Source organism: Phyllostomus discolor, chromosome 8, assembly GCF_004126475.2.
Source record: "Phyllostomus discolor isolate MPI-MPIP mPhyDis1 chromosome 8, mPhyDis1.pri.v3, whole genome shotgun sequence".
Taxonomy (NCBI): Eukaryota; Metazoa; Chordata; class Mammalia; order Chiroptera; family Phyllostomidae; genus Phyllostomus; species Phyllostomus discolor.
This window is the reverse complement of record NC_040910.2, coordinates 5,784,804-5,805,028: the sequence shown is the minus strand read 5'-3', so window position 1 is coordinate 5,805,028 and position 20,225 is coordinate 5,784,804. Positions and strand designations below refer to the sequence as shown.

The following is a 20,225-nucleotide window of genomic DNA, read 5'->3' as shown; positions in this document are numbered from 1 at the left end:
TAACACACCTTCGAAACACAGTATCCCTGGAAGGAGTATTAACCACCCCCCAGGGAGCACATAATCTTTTTTTTTTTTTTTTTTAATCATTGTTCAAGTACAGTTTTCTTCCTTTTACTCCCAATTCAGCCCACCCACACATAATCTTGTTAACTATCCTCTAATCCAATTCCTGCCTTGCTTTTTCACCCCGAGCAATTTTCCTTACTTCCCTCAATTTCAAATGCAAAAAAGAAGCTGCAAACTCATTCCAGGAGCATTTGAGACTTCACTCCCATGCATGTTAGGAGTTTTCACTCAAAGAAACACATACATATTCCCCACAAGTCTGGATGTTTCTTTCATGGATGAATTCTACACCCTATTGTTTGAAATTCTGTTCTTTGAATACTGGAAGAGAAAAAGTTATGCTTCTTTGAACTTAGGGGTTTTTTAGAGCATTTAAAAATGATTAATTATGATTGTTAAGTTATTGCTGTTGATACCACCAATCTACTGACCACACTCAGTAGATGGCCGGCAAAGTGCTAGGATACAACTTTTTTTTGTGTGGAATTACCCAGGTTCTGTACGCAGGAAAATTGTTTTTACCTCAGTGAGCCAGAGATTTGATTTTTTCCCATTGTTTCCTTTTTTCAATGAACCCAGCCTGGTGAATCTGCACAGCTCTTTCGGTCCTAAGAAAAGTCTTTTGGTTCCTTTGGTACGTTTTCTAATTAAAAATGTTTCCAAATTCTTCACATACGGTCTTCTGTTTCCTAGGATTCTGCCTATATGGCTATTCCTAGAATTAGGTTATCTACTCCTGCAAAATGGCCAGGCGTACCTCTTTTCCCTAGTCTCATCGGCTGTAAGTTCTCCTTTCATGTCCAGGCTAGTTTCTGTGGCAGCCTCTACCCAGGAACCCCGTTCCTAGTCCAGCTGTATCCTAGACTTAAGTTCTCATTTCTGGATTTCAGTTGTGTGCAGTACATTTAGTAATATAAATAATCATGTCCAATAGTGAGTTATGCGGCATTCAGGTGACGATGGTCTGTCAGAGTGTTGGTTCCCTGGCATCACGACGACTTTGAGGGGAACTTGGGCTCTTGTTGTAGAATATGATTCTGGTGGAGCTTCCCTCCCTTATGTATGCCTTACTTTGTTTGGGTCATAAGGAGGAACACATACTTCACGTTTGGATAAATTAACCAAATGCGACACTTTTTTTGTATTTAAAGTAATACCTCTTGAACATAGTTTTTTAAAATAACCTTTATTGTGAAGTATAAAATATTTCTAAATGATTTTAAAAATTTCAGTTACAGTGTTAACAATTCAATATTCTTTACAAGAGAAAGCACCACATTAAAAATTACATTCATAAGAAAAAAATCTAGAATGTGTATTTTAAATTATGTAATAGTAATTACAACATTAGGTAATCATGAATTACCTAATGTAACTTTTCCTAACCACGAATCTGAATCAGGGAGCTCAGCCTCAGATGTCTTTAAGGCTGAGCAGGAAACACAAAGTAGCGACATGGTCTAACGTGAGGGAGTCAAGCGGACTGTGGCAAACTGGAGTGCACCCCACTCTGAACACATTTTAAGTTCTGAAATACTATGCACACTGGTTAACACAACTGTGGGCTGTATTGGTTGTCAGTTTGCAACTCTGGCCTAAAGGTATTTCTAGCAGTTTATGTACCCAATTGTCAAAATGCCAAGACAGCACTACTTTGTGTGTGCATACCTGTACACACACACAAGTACATACCTGTATGTGCACAATCTATACATGTGTACATATCTGTACATATATACACGTGTGTACATATATGGAGCTTCAGCCATTCTTTTGGGGAAACAGACAAAAACTTTAAGAAAAGGTATTTTGGACTTTGAATTAATCAGCTCAGGGATGTGCACAGAGATATGTATAATAGATATACATTTTTTAGAATTTCTGTAAGAGTTTATTTGAGCCAAATTGATGACATGCTGGGAAGCAAGATCTCAGGTGCTCCCTCGGTGATATACTCTTAAAACATCTGGTTAAGAGATAAAATTTTAAAAATACCTTCTTTCACATTTCTTTGGGAAAATTAGTTTTGCTCAAGAGTTAATTAAAATGAAATAAAATTTCATTATTTTAGCAATACAAAGTCACAGAACATAATACATTATTGCTTAGTAAGAAATATTTACGTGAGAATAAAGTGTTGGTTTTATTAAAGCCATTAGTCAGCGTTCAACCATCACATTACCTCACAATATACAAAAGAAACTAACTGTGATTTAGTTGACAATAACCTTTACTGTAAAGGGCATGTTATTGAAGAATTTTAGATTTTTACACTTTCAATTAGAAGTAAAGGTTCTACTCTGAACGTGTAAAATTGCTGTAGCTCAAATGGCTATAACCATTTTGGTTGGTTATGCTAAAGCAGTTTCACAGTATTTACAACTCTGTATGCCATCAATGACTTTACATTAATAATTTTTAAATAGTTTTAAAACATTGAAACGATGGAGGTATTAGAGTGACAAATAAAATCTGTAGAAAGCTTACAAAGGCACATTATAATGAAAATATCCTTACTAGAGTAGGAATACCTATTTAACTTAAATATAATCTATAGATAACACAGGTTTCAAATAAATAAAACTCAAATACATTTATTCTATGCCTTGACACAATACCCAAAAATATTTTTTACCTTTTAAGACCATTTTAGCTCTCTGCTTAAGAAGCTTATCACTAAAAGAAAGCACTAAATGTAGCCATATTATCTTCCAATTTTAAAGAAGTTAGATATTTTCTGTAAAATGAAGTTTATTTGGGACAGATTGACAATTTCATTTTGACCATTAATTTTTGAAATGAAAAAGTCAGTGTTGTTATGTACTTGGCCCAAAGTGAAGTTAGAAGTTTTGCAAACCCAGAACACAAGTGGAAGAAATGTTAAGACATAGCATCATTCATTAATGCAACAGGTATTTCCACTTTTCATGAAATGAAAGTCGTTCAGTAGGGGAAATACATTTGGCATGTTTCTCCTAACCTAGTATTTGGCAGTTTTAAAGTCTTATGCGTCATGTCTGCATCCCCACCTGCATTTTAATTATTGGAAGTACTTACATACAAAACATTCAGTATTTTTTTAGAATTAAAAGTTAACAGCGATTTCACATATAAGTATTTCCACAGCAGAAAATTAAAGGTGAAAATAGGATTATAAATTCACTATGGATACATAAAAGAAATAAACATATTTCTCAAAGCAAAATCAGCAGTAAAAATATGTAAGAGTATACAATAAAACCTGATGTATTAAAAACTTTTTATCTAGCAATTCTATAAAAACCAATACAGTTTCTATGAATAAATTTATTTTAAATTAATAAATTATTCATAATTAAAAGTTTTCATAAGTAGCAATAGACTATATATATACTGAGCATACGGGATTCCCACAAACAATAACAAAATACTTCTTCATTTTATCCAAATATTGGTTTAAAGCCATTCAAATGCATTTAAAGATTATAGTCGACTGACCTGGACCACTGAATGCCAGACCAAAGTGACAGCAATTAGATACACAGCGCTGCCTGCTGGTTCTTCACATCATCAAAGGAGGAAGCGCCTTTTGTAAGGAACGTGATGGCCACACAGCTTACAAACAGCAATCCATTCAGTTAGCATATTTACGGAGAAAGCGTTCAAATGCATCATAGATGGCCTGTCTAAAAATAAAAATGAAAAACTGCAATTAGCAAAAAAGGGGAACATAAGTTATTTCCAAAATTACCTTTGGCTTGCAACCTGGCCTGTTTTCCAAATAGCTGTGGCCGAGGCAGGCACCTGAGGGTGGGTGTTCGGATCCATGCACCTTCCCCACTACCGGAGAACCCCAAATGCATCTCCTCTGATGATGTGTGCCTTCAGATTGATGTAATACATGTGTCTATATATGTGAATAATACGTAAAATGATAAAAGGAAAAGACTGGTTTCTTTTTATTTTGTCACCTGTTGAATGTTAACTGGCTACATAACTTTTCCGAATATAGTAGTATATCTACTTCATCATATTATTATATAGATACTCTTCATTTATTTAAAAAAATGTTCCTAGCAACTGAACTTAGAATCAAAAGCCTTAGTTTCCTATATTAATTGTACTAGGTATTTTAATATTTAATTGGAAAGGAATAGTCAAATGACTTGGGCCAGGTTAAAAAAATACTGTTTTTAAAACGTATTTTTTTCATGTTGTGAGAGTCTACATTCTCATTGTAGAATGTTCAGAAAATGCAAAACTACAGAAAGGGAAAAAGTCATCATCTCATCACTTTAAGGTGTCTACTGTAGTATTATCATATATTGCCTACAGGCTTGTTTTTTGTTTTAAATGCGTACATCTGTACTGTCACCCAGTTTAAATATTAACAGATCACATTAATTCTGTACCTACTTGTTTGACAAAGCACTTCCCCACATCCGATACTAAGATTATTTTAAAAACTGGCAGCCTGCTAATAGATCGACTCCCAATATGTTGGGAAGACAGTTTTCCACCACCCTTGTGTTTGTCTCAGAAAGTTGCCCCTTGTAAAATGTAACACGCGATGAGAAGGGGAACAAGGGAAAGCCGAACACCGGATGCTGGTGTAAACACATGAAGAGGTTCTGCTTTAGGGCAGGTATCAGGGCACTGACTGACTGCAGGTGAGAGGGTGAGGGCCCTGAGGTGTCTGTACACGGGACAGTTTTCCCCCTGAGTCAGTCCTGGACACCTGCTCTGCTAGAACGAATTCCTTTTACTTCCTGATTCCTAAGGTGGCACCCTGGCCTTGTGTACATGGTATAAGGAGGGTGAAGAAAGGTATGCATACGCCTTTTTAATCATTTGAATGGTCTCTTATTCACTTGTATTATCAATTAGTTCTAAATAACACAAAATACAAGAACTCATACAGGAGTGTCTTGTGTTACACCTGGTGATTGAAAAGAATGAATTTTTAAAAATCCTATTCCGGTGTCATCTACACTTTGTTAGATTCTGAAGTGACTGGCAGGGTTTAGGGAGGCCAAACAGGTAATGACTCCACCTGAGCAAGTTATTTCTTCTCTTCTGCCCCTGTATTCCTGTGTAAAGGGGTCAATAACATGAAACAGCTGCTCTAGTACTTGGAACGCAGTAATAGCTAACATTTATCTCTTTCTCAAATGAAGCCTTTAAGTGAGGACTTTTGAGTTTTTACAGTTATGGTTCTATCTCTTCTTCCTAATTCCTCTGAGACACATGCCCACTTAAATGCATAAAAGAGAAAGAGAAACTTGATACTGATTTACTAAAGCAAGCGTGTGGGTTCTCTGATCCACAAATATCAGGACTTTAGACCAGAGCAACCCTACCAACCCTTAGTATTCATAATTTTTGTTTGTTTTCGTTTTGCTGTGCCAGAAAGTCACACTGGGTAGGTAGATAGTTTGCTCACTTACCAACTAACAGGGATTCAATTCTGAATAAATATTCTTTAAAAGGTCATACAATAAAATGAAAGGTTTATTATATGCTTCAGGACATTAAACACTTAAAGAATTAGCCTGTACCTCAAAAAAAAGCTGACATCAGTAAGTTGAACTAATTAAGTAACAACATACAAAGAATTATTTCTTAGACTACAAAGAGTTAAAAATGTCAAACATATAATGCACACTCAACTTTTCTATTGTATAGCTATCCAGCTGGAAATTTTGGAATGCTTATTATACACAGAGCACTGACCTAAGCACTTTATGTGAAATAATTTATTGAACCATTAATGATAACTATATTCCAGTGATACCTTTCACCATCAAATTTGAATAAAAGTAGAAATAACACAGGATACCACAAAACAAGTTATAGCATGAAAGTTTTTATAAGTTCTATCAAATACTGGAGTCACAAAAGTTATTAACATTCAAAGCAATATTTCTTTTCTCGTTTTAAAGTTCAATATTTACTTGCTACTGAAAACCATTGCTAGATTAGTCCACAGATGCTCAGGCCATTCCGACAAAAAAAACATCAGTGTGGAGCGATAAACTCCAGATGGACCAAAGCAAGCTTTACAAACCCTGGTGCTCTTCCCCACTCCCTAAGATGCCTGGCCACTGACCTCTGAGGAGGGCAAAACCATGTAACAAAGCATGACAATCTTATGCAACCCCTAGTTCTCTGGAAGAGAACAAGAAAGTATCACGTGAGAGCTGGGGGAAGCAGGGAGGAAGTAAGAGGACTTAAAACATGTAATAAAAACATCCCATTTTTTGTATTTGTTTAGTCTAAAAAAAAATTAAAAAATGAACAATAAATAGACACCTGTTTAAGACCAATCAGCTTACCTGAAGAGTCCTTGTTTAAAAAGATAAGCACTAATATGACCCCCTTCCAGATACCGGATTTCACAGCCAGGCCAGATTTCTTGTAGACTCCGAACTCCTGTTCGTGGTATATAGGCATCTTCTTTGGCTTGAACCACTATAATGAGGCTTGGGTCAACTGGAACTAGGTGCAAGATTTTAAAAAATGTAACATATATACTTTTATTAAAAAATCTCAAGTACTATTAATTGTATTAGAAAATTAAATGCATCATACAATGCATCTGAAATATTTGTCAAACCGGGACTTTCTTGAATAAGTTAAAAATCAACGACAGTATACCATAATATATAATAATCGTCTCCAATACAGTGAGATAAATATTCTAAGGAAGGCACAGAATCCAATGTTTTTAATGAACTTATAAGATGGTCCGGTGTGGCTCAGTGGGTTGGATGTTGTCCCATGAACCGAAAGGTAGCCAGTGTGATTCTCACTGGGGCACATGCCCAGGCTGCAGGCCAGGCCCCGGGCTGGGGTCTGTGACAGGCAGCCAGTTCAATGTTCTCTGACATACCAATGTTTCTTTTGCTTTCTTTTTCACCACTTCCCCCTCTCTCTTAAGAATAAATAAAAAAATTTTTTTTTTAAATGGCCTTAGCCCTGGCTGGTGTGGCTCAGTGGATTGAGTGCCGGCCTATAAACCAAAGGTTGCTGGTTTGATTCCCAGTCTAGGGTACATGCCTGGGTTGCAGGCCAGGTCCCCAGTGGGGGGTGTGTGAGAGGCAACCATCTACTGAGGTTTCTTTCCCTCTTTCTCCCTTTCCCTCTCAAAAAATAAATAAAATCTTTAAAAAATAATGAAAATAAAAAACTGGTCTTAGATTTTCATCGATAAATATGATACATTTAAATAACCAGTTTATCTGGGAAAACACATTCTGGAGACAACAATAAATATACTCTGGAAAATATGAAACTAAGTTATAAAACATCCTTAAAATATTTCACAGGTTTATAGATCATCCAATATTCTCAATTTTATGTAAAAATTCATACCTGAGAAATTTGCTACATGAGTGCATTCATCCATGACTCCCTTCATAAAGAGTAAAGACTCTTTCTGAAGATTCTTTCGTCTTTGTTCTTTACTGAGTAGGTGGTGTGACTGAGGACTACAACTTGTAAAACAACTTTTGCTGGTTGAAAGTGTTTGATTGAAGCACTCCATCTTAGAGGTGTCCTGCAGCAAGAGTCCCTCTGATGTGGCACTGAAAGATGCTTGACTAGATTTATGGCACTCGGCAGGTTTTGAGGACACAACTCTGTCTGTCACGTCTAAATTCAAAGTTCTAGAAACCAGGTTGAGATTAGTGAGCTTGTCTGCAGTGCTGGGGAAACGTTTCATGAACTCTTGTCCCATTTTGAAAGAATCGGTCTGAATATATGAAAAAAAAAAGAAAACATTATTTAATATAAAATACAATTTTATTTAACAACCTTGTTAAAGAGAAATCAAAATATTCATCAAGGAATAAATGGAAACATAAAATGTATATATACAGTGGATTATTAATGAAATTCTGACACATGCTAAAACATGTTTCCTGCTAAAACATGGATGAACTCTGAAGACATGAAGCTAAATGGATAAACCAGGCACAAAAGGACAAATACTGTATGATTCCACTTTTATGAGGAACGCAGGGCACTCAGATTCATAGAGACAGGAAGTAAGTGGTGGCTGCCAGGGCGGGGAGGTGGGGGGAATGAATGGAGAGTTATTGTTTCACAGGTTCCGAATTTCAGTTTAGGGCGATGAAAAGTTCTGCAGCTGGAGCGTGGTGCCGGAGAGGTGATGGCTGCACAGCAGTGTGAACACGTGTAACTAATAACACTGAACTGCACACTTAAAAAAAATGGTTCAAATGGCACATTTTATGTTGTGTATACTTTATCACAATTTAGGGAAAAGAGATGTCAAAATTTAACTTAGGACTAAGACAGGTCTGTATTTTATTGCTAAATATTTCCTACTGAACGGGAATGTAATGGGTATAATTTAGTCTGGCTCATGTTTTTATTGTCAAAATTTGGAAACCCCTGACCTGCTGGAACCCCCAATCGTCCTAGGAGTATATCCTGGCAGTGATACAACAGCCACTCCAGACTCCCCTCTCGGGTTGCGCGAGGGAGAATTAAAAATGACCAGGGAATAAATATCGCCTATTAGACTCTCAAAAGTATGAGCTAAATTTAAGGACTTATATTACAACATAATTTACATAAAAATAAATTTTGTTAAATACTAAAAGCAAAGTCAAAAGACAAAATTGGTAGTGTGGGAAAATATATTTACAACCTATTTGACAAAGAGCTAATTGTTTTTGATTAATGCTAGAGTGAAGAGAAAGTCCAAAATCACAATAGAGAAAAATGAGCAAAGGATATACATATAAGGTTACAGAAAATAAAATAGAAATGGCTCTTAAACTTATATTCAATTTCACGAAAAATTAAGTAATATAACAAAAACTATACCAATATTCACTATCGGTAAGAAGAAATACCTCTGTAAGTGTAGTAACACACTGGATGTGTGAGTTTATGGGGAAAAGACACGTGTTGGCAGCATAAACTGATACAACTAGGCTTAGATAAAATCTAACCACATTGCAGATGCATATGCCCTTCAACTCAGTGACAACATTTCCAGGAATTTACATTTGTGAAATAATGTATGCACAAAGTTACTCACTGCAGTGTCAGATTTTTAAAATATTTCTTTTATTTTTAGACAGAGGGGAAGGGAGGGAGAAAGAGAGGGAGAGAAACATTGGTGCAAGAGATGTCGATCAGTTGCCTTTCACACACCAGCTGGGGACCTGACCTGCCACCCAGGCATGTGCCCTGACCGGGACTCAAACCAGTGACCTCTTAGTTTGCAGGCCGGGGCTCAATCCACTGAGCTGCAGCAGCCAGGGCCAGTGTTGGTTTTAATAGTGAAAGATGAGGAACAACATAAAATGCCCACTAACAGGTACCATGGTTAATAAATCATGGTGCATCCATTCCTGTAACAGACCATTATGCAGCAGCAAGGATGAAAAAGGAAACATTTGTGCATGGTCCATAAATAATGGGAAGAGGAGGAAAAAATTCATATTTCTATTGGTTTGAAAAAATTCCTTCAAGTATTAAATAATAATATGGTGGATTATTTGTTGAAGGAGATAGGACCTAGGCAAACTGGGAACAAGGATAATATTTATTTTGCTATATATCTTTTTATACTTTTTGATACTTGAACTACATGGACATACAATCCGTTTTAAAAATTAAAGAATGAAAAATTGGTTGAAGGAAAGAAAAAAAACAAACTCAACAATCTGGTTAACAGAACAAGTCACTAAAGCCATCTAGACCACAGAAATATAACAGAGGAGATGAAGAAGCTTAGTAATATTGGGAAATGATAAGATCAAAGCACCCTAGAATTACTCATAGTGGTATACCAACAAAGTTAACTCCTTTTGATAAGGAAAATGCAATGTTTAAAACAAAAAAAGAAGAAAGCCATCTTGACATTTCCTGAATATTCATTACTCTGAACTAGTTCAACAAACAAAAACTCCTGTGTACAACCACCAAGTCAGAGGCACAGAGGAAGAAGTGCTGCTTAAGAATACACTGCCGCCCTGGCTGGAGTGGCCCTGTGGATTGGGCATCAGCATGCCAAACAAATGGCTGCTAGTTCGATTCCTGGCCAGGGCACATGCCTGGGTTGTGGGCCAGGTCCCCCGTTTGGGGAGATGTGAGAGCCAACTGGTCCATGTTTCTCATGCACATCAATGTCTCTCTTGCTCTCTTTCTCCCTCCCTCCCTCCCCTCTCTCTGAGAAGGAAGGAAGGAAGGAAGGAAGGAAGGAAGGAAGGAACGAACGAACGAACGAACGAACGAACGGAGGAAGGCTCAGAAAAATTTTGAAAAGGATACATTGCAATTTCACATGACCAAAATTTATGAACCTCCCTTATAAAAATGCATGTTAAAAGTTTTCTCATAAGCTCTCAAATATAGGTATCTTTCTGATTATATGTGTGGATCACAAGGAACTAAGTAGCAGGTACAGATGTTTTGTAACAGAGTTCTGTAGGCAAGTAATTAATTACCCTTGGAGGTTATGCAAGGTAATCTACTCCATAATAGTGATGTAATTATAAATAAAATTCCTCATTGGTAGTAGAAAAATTCTTTTTCTTTCTGAGATTTTCTGAGATTCTCAGTAACTTTCAAAGTAATAATGCAACATTTTAAAATTCATGAAAAGAACTGGTCACCTTAGGAGAGAAACAGGCAACCAATTCCTGAAAATGGGCCAATTAAGGGACAGAATCAAGCATTTACCCTGCCTTTCCTATATGAACTGAACTAATAGGTAACCACACAATAGATGAGAGAAGTACCTTTTTATAAAAGTACCCAAACAAACCAATGATAATTAGGATACCAGTGTTTTGCAACTCTCAAGAAATTAACCGACATAGGCATTAAAGCATCAATGGAGGCTTGCTCCACACAAAAAAAGACAACCAGATAAGATACACTACCTGCTTCCCAGGCTCTTTCCAAGGAAGCAAAAACTGAGTTTAATCAAGTCTCTAGACCTGGTTGCCAGTTTGCAGGCAATATAGAGCATGGAGGGAGATGCTAAACTGTAGTGTGAGAAATTCTACAGATAAAGAGCCCAAGTTCTTCAATAGAAAAACTTTAAGGGGAAGACAGGGATGGAAGGGAACTTACAAACTGAAAGACAAATACCATATGATCTCACTTATAGAATGAATCTAATGAACAAAATAAACTAACAAGCCAAACAGAGCCACAGACATGGAAACAGAACAGACTGACAGCTGCTGGAGGGGAGGTGGGGGAAGGGTGGAAAGAAGGGGGAGGGTTCAAAGAACACGTAACAATGACCCATGGACATGGACAATGGGGTAGAGACTGACTGTGGGAGCAGGGGGCGGGCTGGGCTGTGCTGGGCGGAGGAGGACAAAGGGGGAAATGCTGGGACAACTGTATTAGAGTAAACCATAATAATAATAATAATAATAATAATAGACACTTAAAAGAAACATCAAATAAAAGAAATGTAATGATTATCCTTTTCCCCCTTGTCTGCACCTAATTCTCTTATCTCCATCAATCACACTGTCACCACAAAAATAGTAACATAAAATAACTATAGTGTCTAGAGATGTACATTTGGACAATTACTGTAAAGAAGGAAGGAAGTAAATACTATGAAAATCAGGATAATAAAAAAAATTAAAAAAAATTAAAAAAAAAGAAAAAAAAAAAAGAAAATCAGGATAATGATAACTAATAGTAGGGGGAGGGAAGGCCTTTTGGTCAGGACATGGAAGTGGCTCCTGGTGGTCAAGTTCTACTCTTGACCTATCACAAATGTGTTTGCTATTTAATAAGGGTAGTAAGCCATACAATTGCTTTGCATGATTTCCTGTATCTGTATTTTTTAATTTTATTTTTATGTCTATATTTTATTTTAAAATAACAAATTTTTAAAGTAAAAAATAGTACTGCTTTTTTAAAATTTTGCAATTCTTTGTAAACATCGGAATCATTAAACAATGAACCCTTCCCCTGACATCATGCAGAAATTAAAAATACTTACTCCACAATATTCAAGCATGTGAATGATTTCTTCCTCATACACTGTCTGTGTATAATACTGCTTTTCCAGCTCCCTCCAGTTAATCGATTTGCTCAGCACACCCTGAAATAACAAACCAAATTAAGATCAAATCATACCACCCACCACTTTGTCCAACAAAATTCATTACTGCTGTGCAGAAAGAGTTAACACAGCGGGCTTGAGGCTTCCCGTCCTGAGAAGGGCCTACTTACAAAGGCTGGCCCTTGACGAGAGTCTGGGAACATGCCTGCTAACCAGTTCTTTCCCCTCACGTGGGACTCCCTACGTGATCAAGTGGGTCTCTGAGCTTACACTGCTGGTGCCAACAATGCTGTGTCTGCTGGGCGCCTGCTTTCCTTCTGGAAGTGTGGACCGTGCTGGGCAGCGGGTGCCTCCACGACTGGCCGCTGATAAAACCCTGGACTTCCGGGCTCACGCGAGCTGCACTAGTGCACACCACTTTGCCTATACTGCCAACAGCTCACAGCTGCAGGAATCGAACCCGTCGTGCAGGGCTGCACTGAACGCTCGCCCCTGGCGTCCTCTGGACTTCGCCCTGGGCGCCTTTCCTTGGCTGCCTTTGTCCAGTGCCCGTTGCTGTAATGAGTCTTAGTCACGATTCCAGTTACGTGCGGAGTCCTGTGATTCCTTCCAGTGAATCACCAAACCTGGGAGTGGTTTGGGGAGCCCCCAAAACAACTCCATGTAAGCATGTATAGCTATCTAAATATTGACTGCACCCTGACCAGGTAGCTCAGTTGGTTAGAGCGTTTCCTCAACATGCCAAGGTTTCGGGTTTGATCCCCAGTCAGGGCACATACAAGAATGAGCAAATCAATAGATGAATAAAGGGGACAAGAAATCAACATTTCTCTCTCTCTCTCTCTATATATATACACACACACATACGCACACACACAATCAATCACACATTATATATACACATGTACATAATCAGTAAATAATTTTTTTAAAATATTAGTTGTAATTAAATACCGTAGTGAAGACACCAGATGCTGTGGACCAAGACAGACACGGAATCAATGGCATGGGCTTAGGCCAGCTGGATACCGCTAAGGAAGCCATCTGTAATATGTTAACACAGTCAGTTAGAGAGCTTCTGTTTGAACTTTCTATATATTAAAATAAAAAATATTTAATATTAACAAGCACTTGGTGAGATGAGACATGAACATAAAGTCTTTAAGCACTGTGAGAATGTCTAGAAACCTTTTCAAACTTCCCAAGTCATAAATCCAACAACACACAACTTCCCCCTTTCAAAGCAATAAAATACATCAGAAGGTTTAAGTGATCTCAAGGCCTTTCACAGAGGCTACGTTCCACCGGGGAAGTGCAGACCAAGCACGTGGAGATGCAGATGCTGCGAGCAGGCTGAGCGCACCGCTCGCTACCTGAGTGACTCTGGGGCACGGCGCAACCCCAGCTGCACAGTCAGACCCCTGGGGTTGACTGACGGGTGCCAGGACGTTGGTGGGCGACAAAGCAGAATATATAACTGATACAAAAGATTGCAGTATGTATGTTTAGAGAGGGGAGGAGTTATTTTTGGCTAAAGGAATCACAGGCGGCTTCAGGAAGTGGCCGTCTTCTGGGGAAAGTGAAGGATGGGGTCTTGTTTTCCACATGAAAGCGGCAGCGCGATCAAAGGCCGGAGGGTGAGAAAGCACAGAGCGTGTCTGGTAGAGGAACAGGGCTGGGCAAAAGTAGGTGTACAGTCGTTCGTGTGGAAAAGAATACAATAATAGGTAATAATACAAGGATAAACTGTGTTTAAGGTACTGATGGGTAAACCTTCTTTTGCACAGTGCTGTACTTAAGCTTGGCTGGTCAATGATGCCCATGTGGCCAGTGGGGTCAGAGAGATGGGCCGTGCTAGAAAGATCAATCAGAACCAGCTTGGAAGTCCCTCTGTTCCATAGATAATGGGGGATTGATAAAGAGGCCTGAGGAAAGGAGTGGCACTGTCAAAGAAGTGATGCAAGGAAGCTAAAGTGATAGTAGTTCATAGGACTGACTAAAGAGGATGAGATTTGGGTGGGAAAACCAGTTAAGAGGCAGTAGTCCAGGTGAAATGAGAAGGTCCCAACCTACGTTATAACAATGGAAACACTACTAGGTAGGAAAATAAATCCTTTACCACCCTGCACGTTCACTGTCTGGTAGTTGTTATTCTGAATTTGAGTAAGTTCTTGAAGCTAATTTTACCAGATTCACTCTTTGGCAACCGTTTTGAATGAGTAAGTTTTTGAACTTAATTTTATAATTCAACTGACTTACAGCAAACAATACATAGAAGGTCTATTCAGAGAGAGCCCAACCATTGTTAATATAATGAGAACAGTTTGTGCAACATCGATGTAACCTAGCAACCAAGGAGAGTGAACTGGACTGCACATGTGTAAACAGTGATGACTTCACTGTACTAGTCAGTGGAGGCGGTAAACAGCATTGAGTGAGCATCTGTACTGTGTGGCTGCCGCATTCAAAATGACTGAGTAAGTAGAGCAACAGATGTACATCAAATGTTGCATCAAGCTTGGACATTCCTCCACAGAAACTCTTCTAAGGATTCAGAAGGCCACAGCTATGTGATTGGCAGCTTCATCATGACAATGCACCCACTTATGTATCACATCTCATGCAGTTTTTTGGCAAAACATGAAATCACTCAGGTGACTCAGTTCCCCCTACAGCCCAGATTTGGCACCTGGAGACTTCTGGCTTTTCCCAAAGCTAAAATTACCTCTGAAAGGGAAGAGATTTCAGACAGTCAATGACATTCAGGAAAATATGACAGGCAGCTGATGGCAACTGGGAGAACTGTGTGAGGTCCCAAGGTGCCTACTTTGAAGGGGACTGAGGTATCACTGTCCTATGTGCAATGTTTTTTGTGTGTCGTATATTCTTTGATAAATATCTCTATTTTTCATACTATGTGGCTGGGTACCTTCTGGACAGGCATGTTTTTAATGCATTGAGTGACTAACACGTCCAGATAAAGAACCAGAGCACGTTCCTGGTCCTCACTGAATCGACTGCTTTGTGGAGCAAACAGACTGCTGAATAAATGCAGTGAACTAATGGGAGACGAAGTACAGCGTGGAGTAAGGCTGGGAGTCAGGGACAGCTTCTCACAGGAAGTAAGCTCCAAATTGGAACCAGAGAGCAAAGTGTTACTCAAGTAGGTGAAAGGGCATGGAGGGGCACTAGAAGGATGTCAGCACCTGGCACAGTTCAGCCAGTGCAACGGCAAGCCTTTGGCAAGTTTTAAGCAGGACAGAGCTGAGATCAAACTAAGATGACTAGGGTGTGGAGGAAAACCGTTAAGAAAAAGATGAAAAGAATACAGAGAGGGAAACCAATTAGAAGGCCATTTGAGTACACTCTAGAAGATAAAGGTAAAACAGGTTTGTGGTACTGGGGGTACAGATAAGAGGCGAATGAAAAGTATTTTCCAAATTAGCTCTGTTTACCAACATAAGACATTTTACTCTAAACTTGAGCTAAGTTTTATAATCTACTTTTAATAAAGTATTAATATTAAATTCAATACCTGAGATGTAACTGTGGGGTAAGCACAATCAGTATCTACATAAATCATAAAAAAAAAATCATTACTTTCTAATTGGAATGGAAATTTAATCTGTTTCTGCTTTCACCAAAACTAAAATTAATTCTATACACACAGGAATTTTGAGAATAATTAGATTCCCTAGAGCTCATAAACACAATCACAAGTAAATACCAGTCGAAAGGAAAGGCTTACATGTCCTCCCATGGATATTCCGGTCATTCCCAGAGGGCCATAGCCCTCTCTCTCCAGCCAGTGCAGGAGAGCTGCCGATTCTAACACAAGAGCTCCTCCCATCACAAATAGGTCAGACACGTTTTTTAAGCTGGACCTTCTAGCCTCACAAAACAAAAAAGAAAATTATTTATTTTACGCATTTACATTTTAATATCAATAAATTTAAAACAGGCAGCCAGAAATCACCATTTTCTTTTAAAGGACCAAATAGCTAAATAAAATAATGAACTCAGTTGATGTAATTAAAGTGCTGCTGCCCTGGCTGGGGTGGCTTGGTGGACTGAGTGCTAGCCTGCAAACCCAAGGGTTGAGGGTTCAATTCCCAGTCAGGGCACATGCCTAGGTTGCAGGCCAGGCACTCATTTGGTGGTGTGGCAGAGACAACCACACATCAATGATTTTCTCCCTCTCTTTCTTCGTCCCTTCCCCTCTAAAAAAAATAAATAAAATATATTTTTAAAAAGTATGGCTAATATATTTCTACACAATAATCACCAAAACTTATTTTTTTTTTAATTTAGTTATTGATTGAGAGAAAGAGAGAGAGAGGGGAGAGAGAGAGAGTGAAACATCAAACCCGCAACCTCGGCATATTGGGATGAAACACTAACCGAGTGACCCAGCCAGAGCTCACGTAAAATACATTTTTAGATATGGTGTATATGCTCTATAGCATGTAATTGTTATTGAATTTCATCCATTTAACTATTATAAAGTTCAGAAAAAAGAATAGTTTATTTATTCAATGGCACTTAAAAACTTAAAATGTTGAATGGGAAAATAATATTTTTCTTTTTTTTCTTAAAGACTTTATTTATTTATTTTTAGACAGAGGGGAAGGGAGAAAGAGAAGAAGAGAAATATCAGTGTGTGGTTGCCTCTTGTGTGCCCCCTACTGGGGGGACCTGGCCCACAACTCAGGCATGTGCCCTAGACTGGGAATCAAACCAGAGACCCTTTGATTCACAGGCCAGCACTCAACCACTCAGCCACAAAAGCCAGGGCAGAAAACAATATTTCTATGCTGCCAATTTTTACTTAAATTTCCATGACTGACATAAATATAAGGAAAAACAAATTTATAGTTGTCCCCCCTTAGAAAAAACTTATTACAATAGAACTTAAAGTATAACATTAAAAAAAGCAATGTAAAAGAATTTAACCTAATACTAGTTGCATGTATTACCAAAATTTTACATTGCTTGTTTCTGCAAAATACACAATGTATAATAAAATACTGGAAAAATAAATTTTTATAAAAATACATTTTGATTAATTTTTAAAAAACCAATTTAACTGAATTTTTTTGTTCTTAGGAACTGATTTTATATGAAAATACATTTCCTTATAAGAAGTACTTAAATACATTTTTTTTAGATTCCAGAACCACTCGTACATAGAGATAAAAATCATTATTATTGTGTTACTAAAATGACCATGTTAGAATCTATTTTTCAAAACAATTCATACAGCCCTGGCTGAGTAGTACAGTTAAAGCATCACCCCGATACACCAAGGATGCGCGTTCTATCCCGGGTCAGGGCACAGACAAGAAGCAACCAGTGAATAGATAAAGAAGTGGAACAACAAATTGATGTTTTTCTCTCTGAGTCTCAATTCCTAAGCCCCCACCCCCATCCGTCTCTTTCTTTCTCTCCAAGATTATTAGTAAAAAAAAAAAAAACCTTAATTCATATAAACACACATAATTGGCCAGTGGGTGAAAGTGCACAAAGTGTCATTTTATGTCAAAGTGTGCACTCATTTTATCAATAGTTATTCATTATACACCTAGGTAGAATAGTCATATGGAAAGAACTGGGTGACACAGGAATTCCAAGTTGTTAAAAACAGAAATCTGGTCCCCAGAAGCGTATGCCCACTGTCCTGTCCATAAAGCAGGACTTCTCGCTATGGAAACTGTGGTATCCTATGTGGAAAAAGACCGACTCGTGCTTCATCAGAAAAGAACCCATTCATCCTTTTATTTGTTTCCTATCCTCATCCCAATTTTCTACTTCTCAGTTCACTCTGTTATACAGAAGATACTGGTGTGAGGTTCTGGGACAATGGTTGTCAATAACTATAAACCCAGTCTCAAATTATATAACTCCTTTGGATGAAAATAGGGTTAAGACATTTAAAAAGAGAACTGTTTATTATTATTTAAATTGTAAGCCATTTCTCACAAATTATTTGAGAAAAATCAAATACTTGGGGCATTGTTGTATTTCCTGGGTATATAATATATGACAGGGTACTTTATAAACCTAATTCTCACAATTCTGCACTGGAGAAATTATATGGTTTTCCTACTTTACAAATGAGGTGACTGATACTTAGGCCAAGGTGATACAATTAGTAAGTGGCAAGTTACAGTTCCAATCTATGTAATGAAGCCAAAGTCATGAATGTTTGTTTTTCTTTAAAAAAGTTTTAGAGATTTTATTTATTCATTTTTAGAGAGAGGAGAAGGGGTGGAGAAAGAGAGGGAGAAAAACAATCGGTTGCCTCTCCCACGCCCCTGAACCGGGGACCTGGCCCGCAACCCATGCATGGGCCCTGACTGGGGATCAAACCAGCAACCTTTCCGTGTGCAGGCTGGCTGGCATTCAACTCACCCCACTAAGCTTCACCAGCCAGGGAGAATGTTTCTATTAAACAATTTTCTGCCTTTCAGTACAACACAATAAACTCTTTTTGGTTTTTAAACACCTACAGACAGGGTGAAAGTGACACACCTAGTCTGGTTTAAGAGTGAGAATTCTTGAACTGTTCAGCCTGGACGTAATTTTCCCCAAGTTTTCACAAAGTTCATTCTAAATCTAACCACAGGATATAGGGTTGCCCCCACCACACCCCACTTCCATGACCGTTTTTATGACCACATGGACATGTGACTTCTAAACCTACCTTTCCGCCACTTTCCAAGTCCCTACTTGACTTCTCCACTTGCAGGCCCAACAGACATCACGGAGATGTCCAAGTCAGAACTTCTGATTTGTTACCTACAGTATCCAGTTTATCAGCAAGTCTTATCACTTCAGCTTCTAAATTATATATCTCAAATCCATCAGAATTTTTTTGCATCTCCACTTCTACCACCTTAGAGTCACTTTCTTTCTAGCATGCTGTAATAATAAATTCCTATTTGATTTCTCTGCTGCTACTCTTATCCCAGTAAGCAAAAATAAGCCTTTAAAAACATAAATAAGATCATTCCAGTGCTTCAAATACTCCAAAGGTTCCCCACGGCACTTACAGTAGAACCCTAACAGGGCTCCTCCCAGCCTGGACCCAGCAGACCTTTCTGGCCTCACGGGCGGCGGGCTCTGCTCTCCCCGCCCCGCCCGTGCTTACCCAGGGCCTTTCACCTCCTCTTCCTCGCTGAGGCTGACCTCCCTGGAGGCTCCTTCTCATTACGTCACATCCTCATATCTACTACAGCTCAGCCCTGCACCCAGGCTCTATTATTCTTTATCTTCTTCATGGCACTGATAAGTATCTAAAATTATCCTATGTATTTTGACCTCCCATACTACAATATAAGTTCATTAAACTAAGGACTTCGTCCTTTTTTGCTGTCTTCCCAGTGTCTAGGGCCAAATATTTCTGGAATGAACCAAAATTAAACATAATATAGATTATAAAAATACAAAAAAAAAACCAAAACAAAAACAAAACTGCCTTCAACGTTCGTCATTTAAAAGACCAGGAAGAGAAAGTTTATCTTCAGATTACCTATGTTATGCACTGTAAGAATAAAAAGAATAGTGTTTAATTTCACAAAGTAAATGTACTTTATTTTTACATTAATTTACCTTTTCCTTTTTAGTGAATTCATCGGGGTGACACTGGTGAACAGAACTGTATCAGTTTAGGCGCACCATCCTACAACACATCACCTGTATACAGTACTGTGTGTTCACCACCCCAAGTCAGGTCTCCTTCCATCGCTGTTTATACCCTTTGTACCCTTCTAAACTGCTCCAAACCCACCACACCTGGCAATCATTTAAAATACAAAAAGCTTAAAGTAAAAATTTAACTATCATTTCTACTATAGTTTTATAACAGAACTTCCCCCTAATAACATTTGGAGATTAAACGGAGAAATGGTTAACCAAAGACTACTAAAAATTTTAACACTGCTGAAAATTCAGTATGAAGACTGCGAGAATGAAGGTGACATATACTCACATTTGGTCCTTGGGTTTCCTGCAGCCATTTGAGAATGTGGGTCAAAGAGAAAGTTTTAAAATAATTAAATACACTCTGTGTATCAGAAAACACTAACTTAAAATAATTAAA

General features: G+C 38.1%; 1 protein-coding gene across 10 annotated transcripts in view; it reads right to left on the bottom strand.

Annotated features, from left to right (window-relative positions):
• Positions 1 to 3,044: 3,044 nt before the first annotated feature.
• Positions 3,045 to 20,225, bottom strand: part of ABHD18 (abhydrolase domain containing 18) — a 31,326-nt gene continuing 14,145 nt past the window's right edge. For 6 of the 10 annotated variants that reach the window (XM_036031791.1, XM_036031792.1, XM_028520050.2 and 3 more), the window contains exons 7-13: positions 20,115 to 20,142; positions 15,873 to 16,011; positions 13,079 to 13,168; positions 12,062 to 12,163; positions 7,423 to 7,801; positions 6,384 to 6,546; positions 3,045 to 3,734 (exon numbers count right to left, since the gene is read on the bottom strand). In XM_036031791.1, coding sequence (XP_035887684.1) covers positions 3,683 to 3,734; positions 6,384 to 6,546; positions 7,423 to 7,801; positions 12,062 to 12,163; positions 13,079 to 13,168; positions 15,873 to 16,011; positions 20,115 to 20,142 — 953 coding nt within the window. In that variant the 3' untranslated portion in view covers positions 3,045 to 3,682. Of the gene's footprint in view, positions 3,735 to 6,383; positions 6,547 to 7,422; positions 7,802 to 12,061; positions 12,164 to 13,078; positions 13,169 to 15,872; positions 16,017 to 20,114; positions 20,143 to 20,225 lie in introns of all 10 variants that reach the window. The other 4 variants (XM_036031793.1, XM_036031799.1, XM_036031797.1 and 1 more) reach the window with 2 other exon arrangements.